Genomic DNA, 21,733 nt, shown 5'->3' with positions numbered 1-21,733 from the left:
TTATATTCCGTCTGGGTAGCCTCCAACCTGATGGCATGAACATTGACTTCTCTAACTTCCGCTAGGCCCCACCTCCCCCTCGTACCCCAGCTGTTACTCATTTTTATGCACACATTCTTTCTCTCACTCTCCTTTTTCTCCCTCTGTCCCTCTGAATATACCTCTTGCCCATCCTCTGGGTCACCCCCCCCCCGTCTTTCTCCCTAGGCCTCCTGTCCCATGATCCTCTTGTATCCCCTTTTGCCTATCACCTGTCCAGCTCTCGGCTCTATCCCTCCCCCTCCTGTCTTCTCCTATCATTTTGCATCTCCCCCTCCCCCTCCAGCTTTCAAATCCCTTACTCACTCTTCCTTCAGTTAGTCCTGACGAAGGGTCTCGGCCTGAAACGTCGACTGCGCCTCTTCCTATAGATGCTGCTTGGCCTGCTGCGTTCACCAGCAACTTTGATGTATGTCACATCCTTGCTCTTGTTCTCTAGTCCTCCCAAAATGAGTGCTAACATTGCATTTGCTTTCCTAACCACTGACTCAACCTGCAGTTAACCTTTAAGGAATCCTGCTCAAGGACTCCCAAGTCCCTTTGTACCTCTGATTTTTTAAAATTTTCTCCCTGTTTGGAAAATAGTCTTCACTTTTATTCCTTCTATCAAAGTGCATGACCATGCATTTCCCTACACTATATTCTGTCTGCCACTTCTTTTTCCGTTCTTCCAATCTGCCCAAGCCGTTCTGCAGATCCTCTGCTTCCTCAACAGAATCAGAATCAGGTTTAATATCACTGGCATGTTTTGTGAAATTTGTTAACTTTGCAGTGGTACAATGCACTACATGATGATAATATAGTGAAAAACTGTGAGTTCCAGTAAGTATATGAAAAGGTTAAATTAAACAAGTAATGCAAAAACAGAAATAAAAAAAAGTAGTGAGGTAGTGTGCATGGTTTCAATGCCCATTCAGAAATTGGATGGCAGAGGGGAAGTTTTACTGAGTCGCTGAGTGTGCCTTCAGGCTTCAGTACCTCCTTCCTGATGGTAATAGTGAGAAAAGGGCATGTCCTGGGTGCTGGGGGTTCTTAATGATGGGCACCACCTTTTTGAGGCAACGATCCTCAAAGATGTCTAGAATACGATGGAAGCTGTACGTATGATGGAGCTGACAAATTTTCACTTGATTTCACTTTGTAAGAGCATACAAACCCAGACACAGTTGCATGCTTCATTGGTTCAGGTTTAGTCTGGAATTGCCACTTTGCTTGTGTGATGCCTTTCTAGAGATCTCTCCTGGAACCCTTCTACCTTACTTGTCATCAGGCCTGAATGATTCTGATCTGGCTCTTAGCAGATTGTGGATCTCCTTGTTCATCCATGGCTTCTGGTTGGAGAAGACTCTGAATGACAATATATTAATAAAATGCGAATGCCAAGAAAAGATAAACTAATTGTGCAAAAAAAGTGGCGAATATAGCAATAGCATCATTAAAGACTTTCTAAAGTAATTAGCTATCATGTATGAGAAACTATGGTTCTTCAATAACCTTTAATACTTTGATATAATTCCTGTAATTCTGATCTCACAATAAACTCCCAGAATCAACATCTGTGATGAAGAAATGATAATTAGATCCATTTTTGGGGTTTGTCATCATCTATTAAAGCTACTATGAAGTTGAGAAGTCAGAAGAGCTCCTGTGGAAATTTCAGCCGTATGATCATGTACTTTCTTTTCTGATGTCAAATCAAATTATAAGTAACAAAGTTAAGCAAATGCTGCATATTTTCCATGTGACTGATGGGAACCTAAGAAATGAGTATATTATTTAATGTGCTGTGACATTCTAAGGCTTAGAAAGTGCATTCAGACCATCTCTTAAAAATGATAGAACTAGTTTTCTTTCTTTTTCTTTCTTTCTCTTTCTTTTTCCCTCTCCCCATCTCCCCCTCTCCCCTTTCAGTAATTCTTCTTTCTTGTTGGTCCTTGTGCTTCTGATGTTGTTCATTACTATACAAAGAAGGCATTGTTTCCATATTAAGTGACTGTAGTTTCTGACTTTGGGCAAAATCAGATGATGGATGTCTGTGAAAACAGAACCTGCTTGTTATCTTGGGTGCCCTACAGAAAAAGGCTATGCTAACAGAAGACTAGAGGTGAATGGGATGAACAGATACCAGTGTTTGATGGCTGGTTTTGAGATGATGGTTGAAAGGCCTGTATCAATGCTGTATTACTTTAGGACTCTCGTATGATTATACCTGTGAGTTGAACACAGTGCCAAATTACATGGTATCCTATAAAGTGATAATCCTTAAAATCTACGACTTACTGTGAGTCATTAAAACAAATCTATAATACAAATGACATTTAAAAAATTAATTAAGTTTGACTGCAACTGTGAAGAGTTATCTTTAATGGATATTCAGAGCTTTGATTCCAAGACGACATTAACATGGAAGGTTTTCCAATTAGATTTAGCTTTGTGTGTATCTGTCCTGATTCCAGGTGCGGAAAAAGAGCAAAGCCTGCAAAGCTGGATTGTGTGAAGGAGATGAACTCATTTCAATCAACAGTAGGCCTTGTTCAGAATTAACCCATTCAGAAGTCATGCAGCTGATTGATGGGTCCAGTGATACCCTGCAAATACTCATTAAAAGGTAGAGTTACTTTTTTATATAAATGAATGCATCTTGTTAGCATTTTATTATTCATATTTTGCAGTACCAGGACAAGACTTTATATTACAGCAAACAGCAAACAGCAAACAGAACATGGTGTTAGTAACCTAACTGGCCCACGAGCAAAGCACTGGTTGGATTAGTTTTGAATGTCATTAACATCATTATGCACTTTCCTTAAGGAAAGTAACCATGCTTTACCCTTCAATCTAACATTGAAAAGGTTATTTATAGACTCACAGAGTCATAGAACACAGAAGAGCTCTGTCGGCCCACTGATCTCACACTGGACGAACACCCATTTACACTAATCTCATATTTTTTTTACAAACTCTTCTAAATAACAGGCAAAAGATGGAGATAAAATCTATGTTCCCAAACAGAAGCATAGGAATATAATGTATCTCAATCTATGAATCACTCTTTGCAGGATTATGTCAACTTCTCACTATATATCTAGGCCACTAGGTGGAGAACCAGGTTGATCCTAAACGTTCCATTCCTGGACGGGGAAGAAATAGCATCATTCAGCTTATCTGGCTCAGATTACACTTCCTGGCAGCCTTTTATAAGGTTGCATTTACAGTGGTGAAATAATTTGTGGGGAAGATCATTCTACCTTCTTGGCTCGAGACAGCCACATGGCAGTTTGGGAGCCATGACGTACAGCTAAAAAGGAGGCTGAGCAAAATGGATACATCCATATTGCAATTTTGAGATGTGCTTGTAGAGATAAAAGTTGTCAATATTGGGAGTGCTCTCATTGCTGTAGAAATACTGAATTAAATATTTCAGGGTGTATTTGAAGTTCTGCTTGTGCTACCTCCATAAAATTAGTTTATTGGCATATTGGAGGCTAATGCAGAACATAGTTCCTATTTATGTAGCATGTAGAGTGTTGTGACTGATCGAAGTCACCGAAGAAACACTGAAGCTGGTGAGATAGAAGTCTTTACTCAGCACAACTAATAGGCATAATTCTGGAGACATTCTTGGTAGAGGCTCCCAAACTCAAAAATTACATCACATTCTTATACCCTTAAGATCAAAGGCAATAGCAAGTGGTTCAATACAAATTCTATAGTTGCAATGATATTGTTTACTTCAGTATTCTGGGTTGACAAATGATTCATTGAGATATGTAGTGGAAGCGCATTGCAACTAATAAGACACCTCTGAAGGTCCGAACACCTTTGGGAGAAACTAATTAACACAAATATTCTATAACCTCTTGATGACAGGGAGCCACAGACACCCAAAATCAATGCTGTCAGGACTGCTCTGACTACACAAAGACTGTTGATTGCCTATACCTGTGACCATGTTTGAAATGCTAAGTGACAACATCCATCTGGTCTGCCAGTTTCTACGCGATTCACAATGATGCTAATATCCAGCCATGTTGCCTGGTGTGATACAAGCCAATTAAGACAGACCCATTGTCTTAATGTTTAGGTCTTCAATATGCAAACTCTTGGTCTGTGAAGCAGCCTGTACTTTTAACTGTAAATTGCAAGCAGCAGTTTGGAAAAAAAACTGAAGGCTAATTGCAAGCTTCCTGAACTTATTTATATTTACAATAAGAACTGAGGCCTGGTTCTTGTTTAAATTAATTCTGCTGTATTCACATAACTCCATAAAGCTCCCCAACAGACAGTAAATAGAAGGCAACAGTGCCTACATGCAATCAAAATATCTACAAAAAATAAATTGCAGTTATACTACTATGTGAGCGATATAGCTTTGACCTTTTGATACTGTATTTACAATTTAACTGACTTGTTGATTGCTTTCATTTTCTTTAAAGTTTAATTAATTTCATCTGGGCTGATAAAAATGGCTCTAAATCTGAATGACAATTTCCAGAGCCTTTCATCATTTTGAATGCCTGACTCACTAGTGCTTCATTGCTGCAATTTTAACCCCTAGTTTCTATATTGTCTATGTATATTTAGGTAATTAGATTAGAGTCCTGTTACTTGATAGTTTGTACAGACATCTGCTGATTGGTGCTCTTACTTTCTGTGTCATTGGTCTAAATGCAATCCCTTATGATTACATGATACATTCTCAGCTAAAAACATTACACACGTTGACCATACATTGCTGCGAAGTGTAAAGTTCAACTATGACCTAATTGTGAATTTCCGAAGTGAAGAGAGATTCCAAAACTTTAAAAGTTCAGGTTTGATTTTGGTTTAGTCACAAAGAATTTGAGAATTCACTAATGATGAAAGCAAAGACTCAGTAGCTCAAAAATCAGTATGTTTAAACATCCGTATCAAAAAATGACCAGAAATGTTGTCAATGGTATCATGGTACAGGACATTTCAACTTGCAGCTGGGCTGTAAAGATTGTAATTCCTTCTCAGTGTGCATTTTAGAAATTACCGATCGAATTCAAATTGCCACTCCACCCCAAAGTTTATTTCTGCTACAATATTTGTTCCATCTATTGCATGTAAAAATAGAAGCAACAAAGGGTAATGATAAACATGAAGCTACTATAGATAATAAATCCTAGAATCTTGGTGAAAGAATAAAGACTTTTATGTTTCTAATTGTTGTGGGGTTTTTATGGAAATCCCTTTAGATCCATCAGTGAGAAAGCTGATCAACCAGAGTACACAGTAAATAAAGAAACAGGAAGTGGAGAAACAGTAGAAACTATACTACAAATCACCAGCAGCCAACCATCGTGCAAGCAGGGCCTTCCTTTTGAACTCTACATCTCTGAGTCTCAGGATGAGGCTTATTATGGAGAGACAGAAAGTGACACAGACATTTCGGGGAAGAAAGAAGAAAAAGCGAAGCAGAGTAGCTCAAGATTGTTTTTGAAAGAATGTGACAACTCTGGAGAATTATTGCTGCAAGATACTGGCTATACAGAGCAGAGAGGAACTCAACCGTCAGCCATGGTGGAATTCCAGTTGTCCCTTAATCAAGGTAAGCTTGGTGGCCCAGAGACAGCTGCTATCACTGTGAGTGGAGTGGAGAAAATCAGATCTGCAACCGTGGATCAAACTGTGCTCCAAAAGAGTATCAAGAGCATTGAATTAGCAGCGTCAGAGTCAGATGAAAATGCAGCAGTCCAGCAAGCCTCTGCTACCACAGCACTCCAGAGCAAGACTGATAAAAAGGTCAAGCTGGTTGCTAGTGAGCTGCAAGGGGATTCCTATCAGTCCAGGGTGGAGCTGTTTCTGGATTCCTCTGACAGAGAGCATAGTGGAAGAGAGGCCACCACCTCTGAAGTTGGCAGTGGTTGTGCTGACTCCCAGGCTGAAGAGGCATGGTCAAAAACCCATAGCACGCCTCCCTTCATCATTGGAATTTCATCAGAGGGAACAGAGCACGGATCAGAGACACACTCTGGAAAGGATTTGGCAAGAACCCACAAGCACCGAGCCAGGCAAGCCAGTGAGTACAATTGTCCTAGTAAATTTGTACAAAAGGGAATTTTGTTCTGATAATCATATTTCCCTAATAAGTTCTAAGAAGACGATGTACTATGTGTTCCTTGTGGCATTAAATAGCAACAGATCCAAGCTGCAGACTGATGATGCTTGCAGAACTGAGTTTGACAGACACAAGCAGTTGCAATCTAGGGAGTTATCTGATCCCTTGAAATAGCAAATCTTTGCTCAGTGAAAAGTGAACTCAGATTTTTGTCTGTCTTGTATTCAGGAGGCTAACCTTCGATGCTGTAAGGATATTAAGATTTTTTTAACTTAGTTTCATTTGGGTTAGTTTTAATGATTACTAAGTGATGCTTTCAGTATTTCTTATTGAGTACAAATATAGCCACACTAGCCGTAATTTATAATTCAAGGATTCTTATCGCTGATAGGTACTACATATTCACAGTAGTTTCATTTGTAAAAGTTCCAGGACTCACTTGGTAAGTGCATGGGACAGGTTAAAAGGGTAACTGTTTTCGTTGACAGCCTATTAAGGTATTGTATGGCTCCTGTAACGGTTTGCTTAGGAATTTGGAACACTTTCAAGTCATTCTGAGTAAGATTTTGTATGATGTTTAGGCTTATGATCTAGAGTTAACTGACCAGTGGTTTATTATGTTTAATTATTTTCCACTTGAGCTTTAGTGCATTAGTTAGGCATTTCTGGATTAGTCTTCTGTTAAGAAGCAAAAGATTATAGGCACTTTAAGTGAATCCACCCATGGTTTAAAGTATTAACAAGTGAAACTAAAAGTAGCTCTTTGAAGTAATTGCCAAGTTTTATAATTTTCTAATTTATTTGTGGTACAATGTGGTTTGTAACGCATTTAAAAATGGGATGATCTCAAATAGCTTCAAGAAGTAAGCAGTAAAAGTATTTTTGATGAAATTCAAACAATGTATAGTACACTTATCTATATGCATAACTATATACATATACTATAAACACAACAAATTCTTTCTTAATTTTACAGATTGACCACCCTTTAAAAGGAAATGTTTTCATGCAGGCCATTTTTTATACTTAATACCTATATTTAAAGCATATTATAAATTGATGCAATGTAAGTCTTGCTATAATTTAGGTTTAATGTATATTTCCATTTATTAATATTCCATATTATGCTACCCACTAGAAAAAATTAAAATTCAGATTTATATGTATAATTAACAGTATTCTCTGAGGTATTCAAGAGGTACAAACTATTTTTTAACTCTCTGCATGATCATAATTCAAAATCCTTTAAAATGATGATATATGATTTTGCTAAGAAATTAACTTGTACCAGAATATTTACTTTCCTCTTAAGATCCACAGTTACACTGTCCTCACTTTTCTGTAGCTCTAACAGACAAAAAAGAAATTTAAATGGTGGAGTAGTGTTTCTTTATTTCAAGTGTTATTCATAACATAATTTTGAAAACGTGTTTGATTTGTTTCCAACAGAAATTCGTCGAAGTGAAAGCCTGTCAGAAAAACAGGTTAAGGAAGCTAAATCAAAGTGTAAAAGCATTGCCTTGCTCTTGACAGCAACTCCAACTCCCAGCTCCAAGGGGGCGTTAATGTTTAAGAAGCGTCGCCAGAGGGCAAAAAAGTACACTTTGGTCAGCTACGGTACTGGGGAGTTTGATCCAGACGACGATCAAGAGGACTCCATAGAATTCACTTTGGTACCAACCAGTGACTCTGATCTTGATGAAGACTTTTGTGCTGATGTCAACTCAGCGCAGGTTGTGACATTCGATTGGGACACAGGTCTCGTGGAAGTTGAGAAGAAGGAGAAGATTGTGGAGGAAATGCAGAGGCTGCCAGAGAGCAAGGGCAAAGGAGCCTTACTGTTTGCCAAGAGAAGGCAGAGGATTGATCAGTACACAGCTGAGCAAGAAGAAATGAGGAGAGCAGGTGCATCTGAAGTTGCCTCTGCTCAATCTGTTAAAGCAGAAAATTATTACCAGCCCACTAAAAGCAGTTTTAACTCATCAATAGCCATTCAAAATCATACCACTGAAAATTATATTGATATAAACAAGTTACATGGAATTGATAATGTTAAAGGAATCAGAGGGAGATCTGAAATGGTTGTCCAGAATTTGAAGGCCCGTGAAGATAACAGAGTCGGGGCGACAAATAGAACAGCTACTCCATTCCCTGGTGTGTCCAACCGAGCTGCAGCTCCTTTCTCTCCCACAATGAAGGTGACAAGCTCCCTGTCAGATGTACCGCCACCACTGGCATACTCTTCGGCATCAGCTGACAACATATATCGCGTGGCTTCTCCTCCTTTGGCTACCAGTGCTCAACCAGCTATATGGTCTCCAACAGGAATTGCAGGCGAGCAAATAGCCTCAAGGGATGAGAGGATCTGTGTGCCTGCCATAAGAACAGGTATTCTACAAGATGCAAGGAAGCGGAACACCACAAAACCAATGTTCACATTTATTGACCGCCCTAAGGTAGCTCCAAATCCAGAACTGGTTTCCATGGTCAAAGGTAAGACAGACAGACGTAGAGGAATAGATCAGCCTGGTGGAGGTTTTGAGTCAGGACCTGAAGAAGATTATCTCAGTTTAGGTGCAGAAGCCTCAAATTTTTTACAGACCCCTACTGTAAAGCAGAAGACACCTCCACCAGTTGCACCAAAGCCATCTGTTAAGAGCCCTCCCTCTGGGGCAACCCCAATGTTATCTCCGTTATCATCTGCAGACGTAACCCATGTTCAAGCTCCAGTCAAACCTTCTGAAAGTACTAATCATTCGCCAGTAAAGTCACAATCATTTCAACCTGGTAATACATGGCACCAACCCCAAGGTGTTGCTAACCAGTTCACTTCTTCTGCAAGATCCCGATCAGTAACATCAGCGCATTCCCATGCTTCGAAAACACCTCCCACAACTCCCATAGCAAACTCTGCACCAGCTGGTGGTATGGGTCCAGCTTATGAAATGCCAGCTTTGAAAGGTAAAGGAGCACAATTATTTGCAAGAAGGCAGTCTCGAATGGAGAAGTTCATAGTAGATTCATCAACAGTCAAGGCCAGACAAGCACGAGCTTCATCCCCTACCCCTTCTTTGCCAGCATCTTGGAAATATTCATCTAATATAAGAGCACCTCCCCCTTTGGCTTACAATCCTATCCACACTCCATCTTATCCTCCTGGTATTTTGAAAGCACAAGCACAATCTGCATCTTCATCTAAGTTAAATAAAGATGCTAAAGGTAAATCTGCAAAAAAACCTCTCAATGCTCTGGATGTCATGAAGCACCAGCCATATCAAATTAGTGCATCTTTGTTCACTTTTTCCTCCACTGCTGATGCTATGACACCTCTAACCACCAGCTCACCACCTTCTGTGCAGCCTTTAAAGTCTGATACTGTCCCACTTCAACCAATTAATGCTACTTATCCTGTCTCTAAGAGTGTCTCATCTGTGCCAACAGGACCATCTAGTACAGCTTCTGCTGATGAAGAGCATACCCATTCTTTTGGGAGGAATGTCTTTGTGCTTCCCAGTTACACGTCATACACAAAGCAAGAATCTTCAGCTCTCTCAGTTGCTATGGCACCAAGACCCAAGTTTTCGGCAAGGAAAACTGGAGTTACAGCACAGGTGTGGAAACCCCCCACGATAGTTGAGTGATCTGATTGTTGCAAGACAACATTAGTTTTTCTTTGTGGTATTTATATTTTATTTTGCTCTAAGGTAGAACTGAAGCTATTGGCAGTTTAAAGAACTACTACATTCTTTTCCGCCACCTAATAGATAATTTACTAAAACTTGTTTTAATTCCTGCTGTTCTGGGGGCAGTCTAAGCAGTAGGATGCTTAAAATATTCCTTTTTTTTTCTTCTAAACTGAATATAAGTAATCCTAACTCCTTTTGTTGGTAACTATCTTCCTTTCAAGTGAAGAGGTAGAGAGAAAATACCTGTAATTCCAGTCCAGAAATAGAATGCCTTAAAAGCAATGGCGGCATAATGTAAAAGGAGAGATGAGTGACGAAGTGAAGTTTCCACATAATAGGTCTTGGGCAAGTCTATGTACCTAATGAAAAATCTTCAGAGTCAAGTGAAAGAATAAGAAAGGAAGAATGAAATGAAGCATGTGGATCAATTTTGATGAAGAAACTTTTAACTACATGAGTTGATTATTTCTATGGCAATCGGTAGGGAACAAAATGCATTTGGGAAAGTGGACATTGGTTGGTGATAGGATACTGGGACAGTATTGCTGGTCTCCTTTGCATATGCTGGGGTTCCCACTGCAACAACTGAAACTTTCTTGAAAATAACTAAAGAGCTGTGGACCATACAGCCAGTTTCAGGTGTAACTTTTGACAAGGTATTTTTCTTAGTATGCACAATGTGTAAGGATTGAATGAATTCCGCTTAGTACTAATCTGATTAGATCGCTTGTCATATCATGAATGCTTTAGAACATTAGTTCAATTAATGCACCTCACTTTTCTGCTCTAAGATTTCATTTTGGTTTCAATGTGCATTTCCCTATAATCTTTTGTCTTATTTTATCTGTGTTCAGTTCTGCTGTTTTTATAAGTTACAAATTAAAAGGTTATGGTATAATCTAAGTAAATATTAGTGTAAATTGTGAAACTCAATTAAAAGTCTTTCCTTTATCTTGGCAAAGAAAAACATCACATATTTTGGTTTTAATTCCATAGCAATTTATACATCCAATTACTTATCGAATTTTCTTATCGATGAACAGTACCTATAACCTCATGTCTTGTGACTTTAATTTCTCAGTATTATTTCCTTCTGTCATGTGCTTGTATTCTTCTCTACCTTACTATTAAAATGCCTATTTTGTGTTTATAAGTTCATTTACTTTCAATTCTTTTTTTCTCTTTGCACTCACTGGCAAGCCTTTGGCTTCACGGAAAGAAACACAAACATAAGCAACCACACAACGGGAGGAAGAGATAGCAAATTATGATGACCACTGGGCAGGACTTTATAAATAATCCCAGATGCTGGCATGGAGATTGCAATGGGAATTATAAACTGGCTGCAGCATATCCTTTCGCATTCTCCTGCTGATGAATTGTCAGCACGGCCAACTACTGATATCAGTTGACAGCTGGGTCTTGTCAAAGTCACTCAAAATGAATTCAGTATCTAGTTACAATTGATCTCTGTGTATGGAAAAACAGGAAGCCTTATTAATGCTGTCAAGAGAAATAAATCACATCTCTGTGATCAAAATCTATTCAAAAAGTGATTACAAACCATTATATCTCTCCATTAATTTGAAAAGATTTCTGTTATTAATTGTAGAAGGAACTTTTGATCTGTGATTTAATTTCTATTTACTAATTATTTGAGAGAGCTTTACTTCTAAAGCAGTCCTAGGACAGGAGGGTCCAGAACTAGGGATAGATTTAGCATGATTGGAGGAAAGATTCAAAAGAGATCTTGGGGCAATTTTTTCACGGAGGATAGTGAGTATATATGGAACAACCTGCCAGAGGAAGTGTTTGAGGCAGGTATGACACTCAATTAAGAAGCTCTTGGATAAGTACATAGAAGACTGTCTGCAAAAAATTGTGAGAAGATGAGTGGTCACCATGGTTGGCATAGACTGGTTGGATTAAAGAGCCTGTATCTGTGCTGTGTTGCACTGTGACTCTCTGAGTTGTGGTTGCCATGTTGTAGAAAAGATGTGGTTGCCGTGGAGAAAGTGCAGACAGGTTTCACTAGGATGTTGTTTGGGTTGGAAGACCTTAGATATGTGGAGAGATTGGATAGGCTGGGTTTGTTTCACTGGAATGACGAGCACTGATAGAGGATGCTGATGTAAAACTACAAGAAGCAAAGAGAGCATAGTTGGTCTTAATCGTTTTCTCATGGTAAGGGTATCAAAAACAAGAAGGCATAGGTTTAAGGCAAAAAGAAAGAGATTTAAAGGAAATCCAGCACAATATCAATGTCACATTTACAACAAATGCATGAAAGTAGGTTGGTGTAGATGAGGGGAAAAAAGGTTGGCATGGATGTGGTGGGTTGGGCAGACCATTTCTAAGTTCTACAACTTCATGACTCTATACTGCAAGTATAATTAAGCTCTATTTCTCTTAATATTATGAACTAGAAAGATTATACTAGCCCTCGGTAAAGATTAAAGATTAGCTGTATTTGTCACATGTACATCAAAACATCGAAACATACAGTGAGAGGTGTTGTTTGCATCAATGATCAACACAGTCTGAGAATTGTGCTGGGGGCAGGCTGCAAGTGTCTCCACACTTCTGGTGCTAAGACATCCACAACTCTCTAACTCTAACCCTAACCACATATCTTTGGAATATGGGAGGAAACCATGGCACCTGGAAGAAACCCACATGGTCACAACTCCTTCAAGACAGCAGCTGCAATTGAACCCTTTTTGGTGATTGCTGGTGCTGATATTCCTCATATGTATCTACAGTATATGTTAGGAACTACCGTTAGCTAACATAAATGCAGAATGTATCAAAATAGCCATTTGGGATTAAAATAGAAAAACTTTCAATCAATTTATTTTTCTTTTCAAAAAAGTAGTCACTAACTTCATCGGGGAATGATGGGGAAATAAACTGTGACCAGGAAAACATTGCTTTTGTGACAAATATTGAACAAGAAATTTTCATTCAAGTAGCTCCCACACACACATCTACAGCAGTACAGCTGTAAAGCATGAAAGTTAAATATTTCACATGTCAAGAGTCTGCATAAAACCAAAAATCTCAATATGATTAGAAAGAACAAGGAATGATATGATGAGTTACTTGAAACAAACAATTACTGCTTATACACTAATTTCCTCCTTCTGTGACTGTATTCATCTTGTATTTTTAACATATTCATTTTTACTCTCCTCATGTTGCAGTGTGACTGTGGTCCATTTTATTTGATATCTGTTTCCTTCTGTAGCACTCCCATACAATCTACCAATGGCTAAGCCAGGAAACCGGGTGCAATTAAATGCTTTTAATGGCAGTGGACTGTTCTGAAATGCAAATCCAATGATGTGATGTGAACTATTTACTGCCAGGATTATTCTAGGACCTGGGAACCCTACTGAGGTCTAAATAGCTTGAGTCACCCAAGCATACAGAGTGACTTTAATATGGATCTGCAGTACGTTTTCAAAGAGAACTCTTGTGATTTTTTTTTAATGTTCAATTATATAGAAACCAGGAAATGACACAGGACACAAACACTTCAAAATACTGCTTCAGCATACAAGTCATTGAAGCTCAATGTTAACTTCGTACAATTGTGTACAAAGTGATAACAATTTGAGCATCCCTTTTCATCTCACCTAATGTCAGTTCCCTTCATGTCAATGATGATGAGGAGCAATATAAATCATCCTGTTATTGTCTAATGCAGATTTCATGACCGATCCATAGTGTAAAGCTGCTGTAGAATATAATCATTATAAAACGTGCAATGACAGTCTGGTCACAGCAAACCCTTTCTTATTTTTATTCAAGTTTTATTAATTTTTACTGATTTTGCACTGGTAAATTTCATATCTTAACCTACTCCCAGGCATGTGCTGAATACTAGCGTTTTAAAAGGAGGGCGGGCAGAAGACTTGTTCACGTTCAATTGCAAATGCAGCATTTCCCTTCTCCCCTGTGTGCTTATCTGACTTCAATTTCAGATGTAGCACAAATAGCATGAAAACCGGGCAGATTTACCCCAGATCTTAACTGATCTGACATATTTCAGTCCCTCAGATCTTCCTTCCAGTATTTAACACACAAAGAAAGTAGTTCTTGTGGAAGTTTAAACTAACTCAAATTTTCTTCTATTACCATTTTGAATATATGTGTCCTTTAAATAACACTGATAAACCTTTCTTGGAATTTCCCACAGTCCACTGATATTTATGAGTATAAAAAGAATTTGACACTGATGGGAATAAAAGTCAGGAAGTGTGTAATATACAGTAGGCTGGCAACTTATTGTCATATGTTTTAACCTATAACAGGTTTAAAATTAACCTAATAATCCATTGACTGCCTTCTTAGCCAGTCAATATCTCATGATAGTCATTTGAACTGGAATACTTAGGACAAGAATGAAAGGTATAAAGAGTAAAAGTTAAGGCTCCAAAAAGAGTAAAGAAATGGAGAGATTTGATCTTCAGATACACATAACTTAGGAGAGAAAATGTATATAAATAGGACTACAATTATGGAACTGGGTTTAGCATTCATAAAATGGGTATAACGTACAAAAACGAGGAGGTAATAATAATAAAAAGAACATAGGTTATTTGTCTAGCAGTTACCTTTCTAACGTAATCATTTCTTTGGGCAGAATTGTTGATGTGCACAACTTCTAAATGTAGAATGGTCTGCGTCCAATTTTTGCAGGAACTGGATCTACTGTTATTTTCACCAACCCGGTTTCTCATTCTCCTAGACAGCTGAATTGAACAGGCTTCAAGCTCTTCGAAATACTAAAGAAAGGCCTGATACCTGGTAAAGAAACCTTGGGAATAATTAATACATGAACACTGAATGGGAGGGGCACACTTGACAAGTGGACCCACAAGCAGCAGCAATACAACACTCCACATCTGGACAAGACCCCCACGTAGTAGCATCTCCATTCTATCATGGGGGAATAGTGGTGATGTTATTGGACGAGTAATCCAAAGAACTGGAACAAACACAAATCACACGTTAAGTAATGATATAAAACTGAAAAGTTAGTACAGTAACAGAAATAGTGCTGATGAAATTATTAGATTGTAGTAAAATCCAATCTGGCTCTTAGAGAAGAAGATACCCAATGAATGGCTGTGTGGTCTGATTCCTAACATACAATATGTCACAGAATGTCACTCAAATTTTATTAAAAATATTACAGATTGTTGAATAGTGCTTTTCACCACATGGACTGCAATTGTTTAAAATAAATTACCCACCAATGAGTACAAATAAATAATGATCATGCTACTGTGGTGTAAAAAATAAAATTCCCAGCCAAATCTTAGTTTCACTGGCCATTTAAGCACCTCCTGTACATAATGAAGTGGCCACTGAGTGTGTGGTTGTGGTCTTCTGCTGCTGTTACCCATCCTCTTCAAGGCTTGACATGTTGTGCAGTCAGAGATGCTCTTCTGCACACCACTGTTGTAATCTGAGTTACTGTCACCTTCCTGTCAGCTTGAACAAGTCTGTCCACTCTCCTCAGACCTCTCTCATAAACAATGCATTTTTGCCCCCCACAGAACTGACACTCACTTGATATATTTTTTGTTTATCGCACCATTCTCTGTAAACTCTAGAGCCTATTGTGCATGCGAACTCAAGGAAAAAAGTAGTTTCTGACATACTATTCAAACCATGCTGTCTGGCACCAATAATCATTCCAAAATCACTTAGATCACATCTCTTCCCCATTCTGATGTTTGGTCTGAACAACAACTGAACCTCTTGACCATGTCTGCAGATTTTTTTATAAAATGAGTTGCTGTCACATGATTGGCTGATTAGTTATTTGTACTAACAAGGAGGTGTACAGATGTGCCTAATAAAGTGATCATTGAATGTGTATGAAAGCTTCGATAGGTGATGAGAGGAGAAAATGCGGGTGAAGAATGTAGTAGACATGGGCAGCTAGAATTGTGGCACCGTCTAATGTGACCAGCAGTAGTCATAGAAATATTCATTATCAAGGTATGTATATGTTATCATATACCACTTTGAGATTCATTTTCTTACATGAAAATAAATACAATAGAGTTTATGAAATACCTTAATAACCAAAGACTGACAAACAACCAATTTGTAAAAGACCAATTGTGCAATAAAAAATATTGAGAATACGAGATGTAAAAAGTCCTTGAAAATGAAACATCGACTGTACTTTTTTCCATAGATGCTGCCTGGCCTGCAGAGTTCCTCCAGCATTTAATGTGTGTCGCTTGGATTTCCAGCATCTGCAGATTTTCTCTTATTTGAAAATGAATTGAAATAGGTTGAATTGTGGTGAGTTAAGTTGTCCATGCCAGTTCAGGAGCCTGATAACAGTTTCTGAAGTTAGTGGTGTGGAACCTAAAGTTTCTGTACCACCTACCTCATGGTTGTAGTGAGAAGAGAGCGTAGCCTGGATGATCATTGACGATGGACACTACTTTCTTGTGCAGTGCTCCATGCAATTGTGCTCAGTGGGGAGGAGGGCTTTGCGTGTGATGGACTGGGCTGTATCCCAGACTTTCTGTGGACATTTCTGATCCTGGGCATTGCAGTTTCCATACCAGGACACGACTCATTCAGTTCAGATATTCTCGACTGTGCTTCTATAGATGTTTGTCAAAGCTTTTGGTGACATGCCAAATCAATGCAAACTTCTAAGAAAGGAGAGCTGCCATCTTTGTGTCCCAGGACAGATCCTCTGATATATTAGTGCCTAGGAATTTAAAACTACTGCTCCTCTCTACCTCTGACCTACTAATGAGGACCTTCTCAAGGACTTCTTGTAGTCTGCGATGTTGCTGACGTTCAGTGAGAGTTGTTTTTGTGGCACCATTCAACCAGATTTTCAATCTTACTCCTAAATACCAATTTGTCACCACCTTTGATTTGGCTAATAACATTGTTGTCATCAGCAAATTTAAATACAATGTTGGAGCTGTACAGAGAGAGAACCATACACTCAATGGCTATTTAATTAGGTACCTCTTGAACCAAATGAAGTGTCAAATGAGTGCATGCTTGTGATCTTCTGCTGCTGCAGTCCATCCACTTCAAGTTCGACTTGTTGTGTATTCACAGGTGCTCTTCTGTCCACTGCTGTTGTAATGTTTGATTAATTGAGGTACTGTCACCTTCCTTTCAGCTTGAACCAGTCTGGCCATTCTCCTCTGACCTCTCTCAATCACCAGGTGTTTTTGCCCACAGAACTGCAGTTCACTAGTTAAACACAGAATCTCTTATGTTTATCTACTACAGTATACACTACAATGCTTCTGCATGCTGAGCAATTGAACCTTACCAAAATCATTCACTAAAACTGATTTGGACATTAGTGATGTATTTTGGAGCTTTTATACTGGCTCCTATATCTGTATGACAGACAAAGATTCTTGGACTTGAGCAGTGATATTAAATGGCATATGTAGCATGAAATGAAATTAGTTAAGTAAGATTGTTCTGTGCATAGGATAGTATGGCCCTTGAACTGAATGGTGAGGCCAGATTCAGCGTTATTTACCCTTCTGTACTTGGGAAGCTCAGCTTGCCCGATAGTCTGCTTGTTCAATTATTTTCTTCTTACTCAATCCCTGAACAGCCAAGAGGACTCCAACTTGAATTGTTAATTCTGTTTCTTTGTGAGCTCTCGAATGTGCAAACCTATTTAAAAAAACTGACCATTTAAGAGTACTTTGCGCATTCCATGAAGCTCAACACAATGGGTCAACAGCCTAACATGTCTGGAATGCCTTACTGAAAATGTTTTGCACCACACTACTTTAATCTTTCTTTCTAAGGTCTACCTGTGTAAAGTAGTTGAGTAGAATTAAAATGATATTGATGTGATTAATAAGGAATTTAGAATAAAGAGTAAGATAAACTTCATTATGCAGAGGTTTATATGGATATAGAATGGCCTACTGGAGTAAGTGATTGAAGTGAGACAAGAATCACTTGGATGTCTGAATGGAAGGGAGTCATAACTATATAGGAGCAGAGTTTAAATTGCTACTGTAGTAAAAGATAAAAGCCCCAGGAAGTTTTGTTGGACCTATGTGATCTGCTTGTACATTGTAATCAAATTTCGACTTAAATTAGCTGAACTTAATTATTTGCAAGCATTCAATTCTTCATTTTCTTTGTATGGAATTACTAATTATTGTGAAGTTACTTTGCTCAACTCAAGTTAATTGTCAAATATACAGCTTTTTCAATTTCAATGAATGTTCTCAGAATTGAAAGATTATCTGTTTCTCTTTCCACAGATGCTGCCTGACCCATTAATATCTCCAATCATTTTCCTTTTTTACTTCAGACATATATTTTTTTGAGTTCATTCAGCTAAATATGGGATGATTTGAGGGGTGATGATGATATTGCTTATACACAATGTTGTTAAATGTCCCTTGCCTTCTATACTGGACCTTAGCAGGTTACATACTGTCGGTTTATTCAGCAATACTTCAACATCTTTTTGCATTATTTTGACTGAGCTGAAACCCATTCTGATATGTTGATGTTCAGTATTTATCTATTTAAAGTAGACAGTTTAATACTAATTAAAATAAGGGCATAAGGAACTTTCAAACGAAAACAATAGTTGCTAATTAGCCGTCTTTCAGCTGGAAACCCTTTGTTTAAATGTAGGTGATGGTTAGGTGGCTTTTATTGTTGATGTAGGAGAAGGTTATAAATTTCCTTGCTGATGCTGTCAAAGTTTATTTTATCTTCAATGATCTCATGTTGAGTTTGTGTTAAAGTACAGTTGCTGTTTTCATTTCTCTTGTGTTAAGGATATTTAGTCCATGATAGTACTTTAACTTCATGGCATCCAGTAATAAAGGTGGCACAAATTATTTCCATACCTTTCAACACAGAAGAAATAGTTTTTAAACACAGTCACACCAATGATTTTTTTAATGCCCCTGCCTTTTTAAATTACCTTCTGTAATCATAATTCAGACTTTAAAAGATCAAATAATCTGGGTGTAACAAACGAAGATAAAAGATTCTTAATGTGAACTCTGAAATAAATACTTAGTTGTAAAAGGTTAATTAAAAATATTAGTAACTTTGGCTAGGATGATAATAGAGTTTAAATATTAGCAGTTTCATAGTCCAATCAGTCTAAAATCTCAGGATCAAGTCATTTTATATCTGACATTTACTATTAATATGAATTTTGCGTTAGGAAGGAAAGCAGAATGTTTTGCAAAAGCACAACATTTCATTTCAGGTTGAGGCAAAAGCTGGCTTTACCAGTTTTGTTCCATGATAACTGCATTCTTTTGTTATTTTAAATGTCCACTGGATGCTTAAGGGTACATTTGCAAAGCATAGTTAATAGCCAGTACTGATTATTTCATACTCATTTTAATTTGTAGCCCTCCTCATGATTTATCCTGTTAATGCAAACCAGCATGCCAATTTGCTCACATTCACTGATGCAGCTTCCATCAATTGTCATAATTTCTGGACCAAGTACAGTACCTTCGTTGTATTTCTGGTTCAGTTTTTTTTGGGGAGAAAATCACCAATCAGGACATATGGGGAACTCTGTCAGGAATCATCAAACAATTACAATGCTCACAATGTGGTAGAAAGATTAAATTGTACTTAATGGCCTCATCCAAGAAATAACATGCAAACAAAAACACCAGATTTAAAATATCTATATATACAGGAAAGGCAACCATTATGTTAAATCAAAGATTTTTTTGTCAAAACATGACAACCGAGTACATTTAATAAGTAATCTGCAGCACTTCTCTGCATCCACAAGGTTAATACAGGCTCACCACCAACTGGTGGCAGCAGATATTCACTGAACATCTGCTTGTCTCCAGATAGCAAAGGAAACAGCAGATGATCCACTTTCTGAAAATCCATGAAAATATGTGAGTGAGTAATATCTGAATATTTAACATAATATCATAGTCTTAATGTATATTGTTTCAATTTTTCATGGAAATTTAACTGTGACAGAAAGTAATAGTTGACCATTAACAATATTATTTACACGTGTAAGAGCGGTATGGTTAGCATGGTGCTATCACAGCACCAGCCTTCCAGGTTCAGTTCCACGGCTTTGTTTAAAGAGCTTATACATTCTCCCCGAGGCCATGTCAGTTTCTTCTGGGTGCTCTAGCTTCCTCCTACATTCCAAATGTGTATGAATGAGTATGATCACATAGGTGTAATCAGGCAGCACGAGACTGTTGCCGTGCTGTATCTATCTCTCAATTAAAAATAAATGTTTCAGCATTTGTTAAGTAAGGAACATTTGAAATACTCCACACATTGCAAATTAAATGACAATTCGTCATTGCAATTACAGATTTTTCTCTATCTCATATAGTCTTGGTACTCCGCACATATGAACTTGACTGGCAACTTTTTACTCAAAAGGTGGTACTTATGTGCAATGAACTGCTAGAGTAAGTGGATGAGGTAGGTACAGTAACCGTTAAAGATGCTTGGATTAAAAAGGCTTGGAAAGTTAAGGGCCAAGTGCTGGCAAATTGGACTAGCTTGGATGGGGCATCCTGGTTGACATGGACTAGATTGCCTGAAGGCCTTATTTTCATGCTGGGTAGAAGTATATGATTCTAATATTTCTTCGTACTTCTGATTTGAGCCTTGTAAATGGTAGACAGGCTTTGTAGAGATAGGAGATGAATTATTCTTAATCTTTGATATGTTCTTGTAGCTATATTGTATATGGCCACACAGTTTCTGGCCAATGGTAACCTCCCCAGGTAATGGGAAGGTGTTGTCTGAGGCAAAGTCATTGAATATCAAGAGGTTGTAGCTGGATGTTGTCTCTGACTAGCACTTGTGTGAATGTGACTTGCCTCCTATCAGCTCAAGCTTAGATATTGTCTAGGTCTTGCTGAATTTGTTTATGGACTGCATCATTATCCGCTGAACATTTTGCAATACAGAATATCCCTGATTCTGATCTTACTTTTGTAGGTGGATCATTGATGAAGTATCTAAAGATGGTTGGGTTTAGAACAGTACCTAAGGAATTCCTGAAGGAAAAAACAGTGCTGGGATAATTGATGTCCAACCATCTTAACTATCTACCTTTGTGCTAAGTATGATTCCATCTGGAGATTTCCCCTGATTCCCACTGACTCCAGTTTAGCCAGTGCTCCTTGGTGCCATACTTGGAGTTCAGATTGTTTTCTCCATATTTGGGCAATGGCTGTAATGAACTCAGAAGATGAATGACTTTATCAGAACCAAAACTGAGAATCTGTGAGAAGACTGTTGCTAAGTAAGTGTAGCTTGATGGCACTATCCCAATGATCCCAGGAAACTGTAACATCGACATTCCTTCCTTCCCACAGATACAGCTTGACCTACTGAGTTCCACCAGTAGATTGTTGCTCCAGATTCCAGCATCTACAGTCTCTTCTGTATCGCTACCAGAAATTTACTGGTGACTGAGAGGGACTAATGGGCTTATAATTGTCTGGGTTGGATTCAAATAGACCTGAGCAATTTTTCACTTCGTTAGGTAGATACCCATGTTATAATTAAGGTTGCCATCTGATTCAAAAAGGCATCTGTTGTACCAGTGCCAAGAAGAGTGTGGTGACCTGCCTCAAAGACTATCATCTGATTGTGCTTACATCCACCATCATGAAGTTCTTCAAGAACTTGCTTTTTGTGCGAGTCAATTTCTTTCTCAGGTGATTGCCTATCACCACAACAGGTAAACAGTGGATGCAGTTTCTCTGGCACTTCACTCTACTCTGGACCATCTGGAAAATAGGAGCTTGTATGTCAGGCTGCTGTTCATTGACTACAGCTCAACATTTGACATAATCGTCCCATTCAAATTTATCAGCAACCCTCAAGCCTCTGCATTTCTTGGGCAACT

The 21,733-nt window shown here is 38.2% G+C and overlaps 1 protein-coding gene across 5 annotated transcripts in view; it reads left to right on the top strand.

The window, feature by feature from the left end:
• LOC134344184 (synaptopodin-2-like) overlaps positions 1-21,733 on the top strand; it is a 161,309-nt gene that overhangs the window by 114,701 nt on the left and 24,875 nt on the right. For 2 of the 5 annotated variants that reach the window (XM_063043562.1, XM_063043563.1), the window contains 3 exons: positions 2,496-2,647; positions 5,262-6,085; positions 7,574-9,735. In XM_063043562.1, the coding sequence (XP_062899632.1) occupies positions 2,496-2,647; positions 5,262-6,085; positions 7,574-9,735 (3,138 nt within the window). The remainder of the gene's footprint in view (positions 1-2,495; positions 2,648-5,261; positions 6,086-7,573; positions 9,736-21,733) is intronic. The other 3 variants (XM_063043566.1, XM_063043565.1, XM_063043564.1) reach the window with 3 other exon arrangements.

Source organism: Mobula hypostoma, chromosome 3, assembly GCF_963921235.1.
Source record: "Mobula hypostoma chromosome 3, sMobHyp1.1, whole genome shotgun sequence".
NCBI classification, from domain to species: domain Eukaryota; kingdom Metazoa; phylum Chordata; class Chondrichthyes; order Myliobatiformes; family Myliobatidae; genus Mobula; species Mobula hypostoma.
Note: the sequence above shows the minus strand (reverse complement) of the source record. Positions and strands in the feature narration are given on the sequence as shown.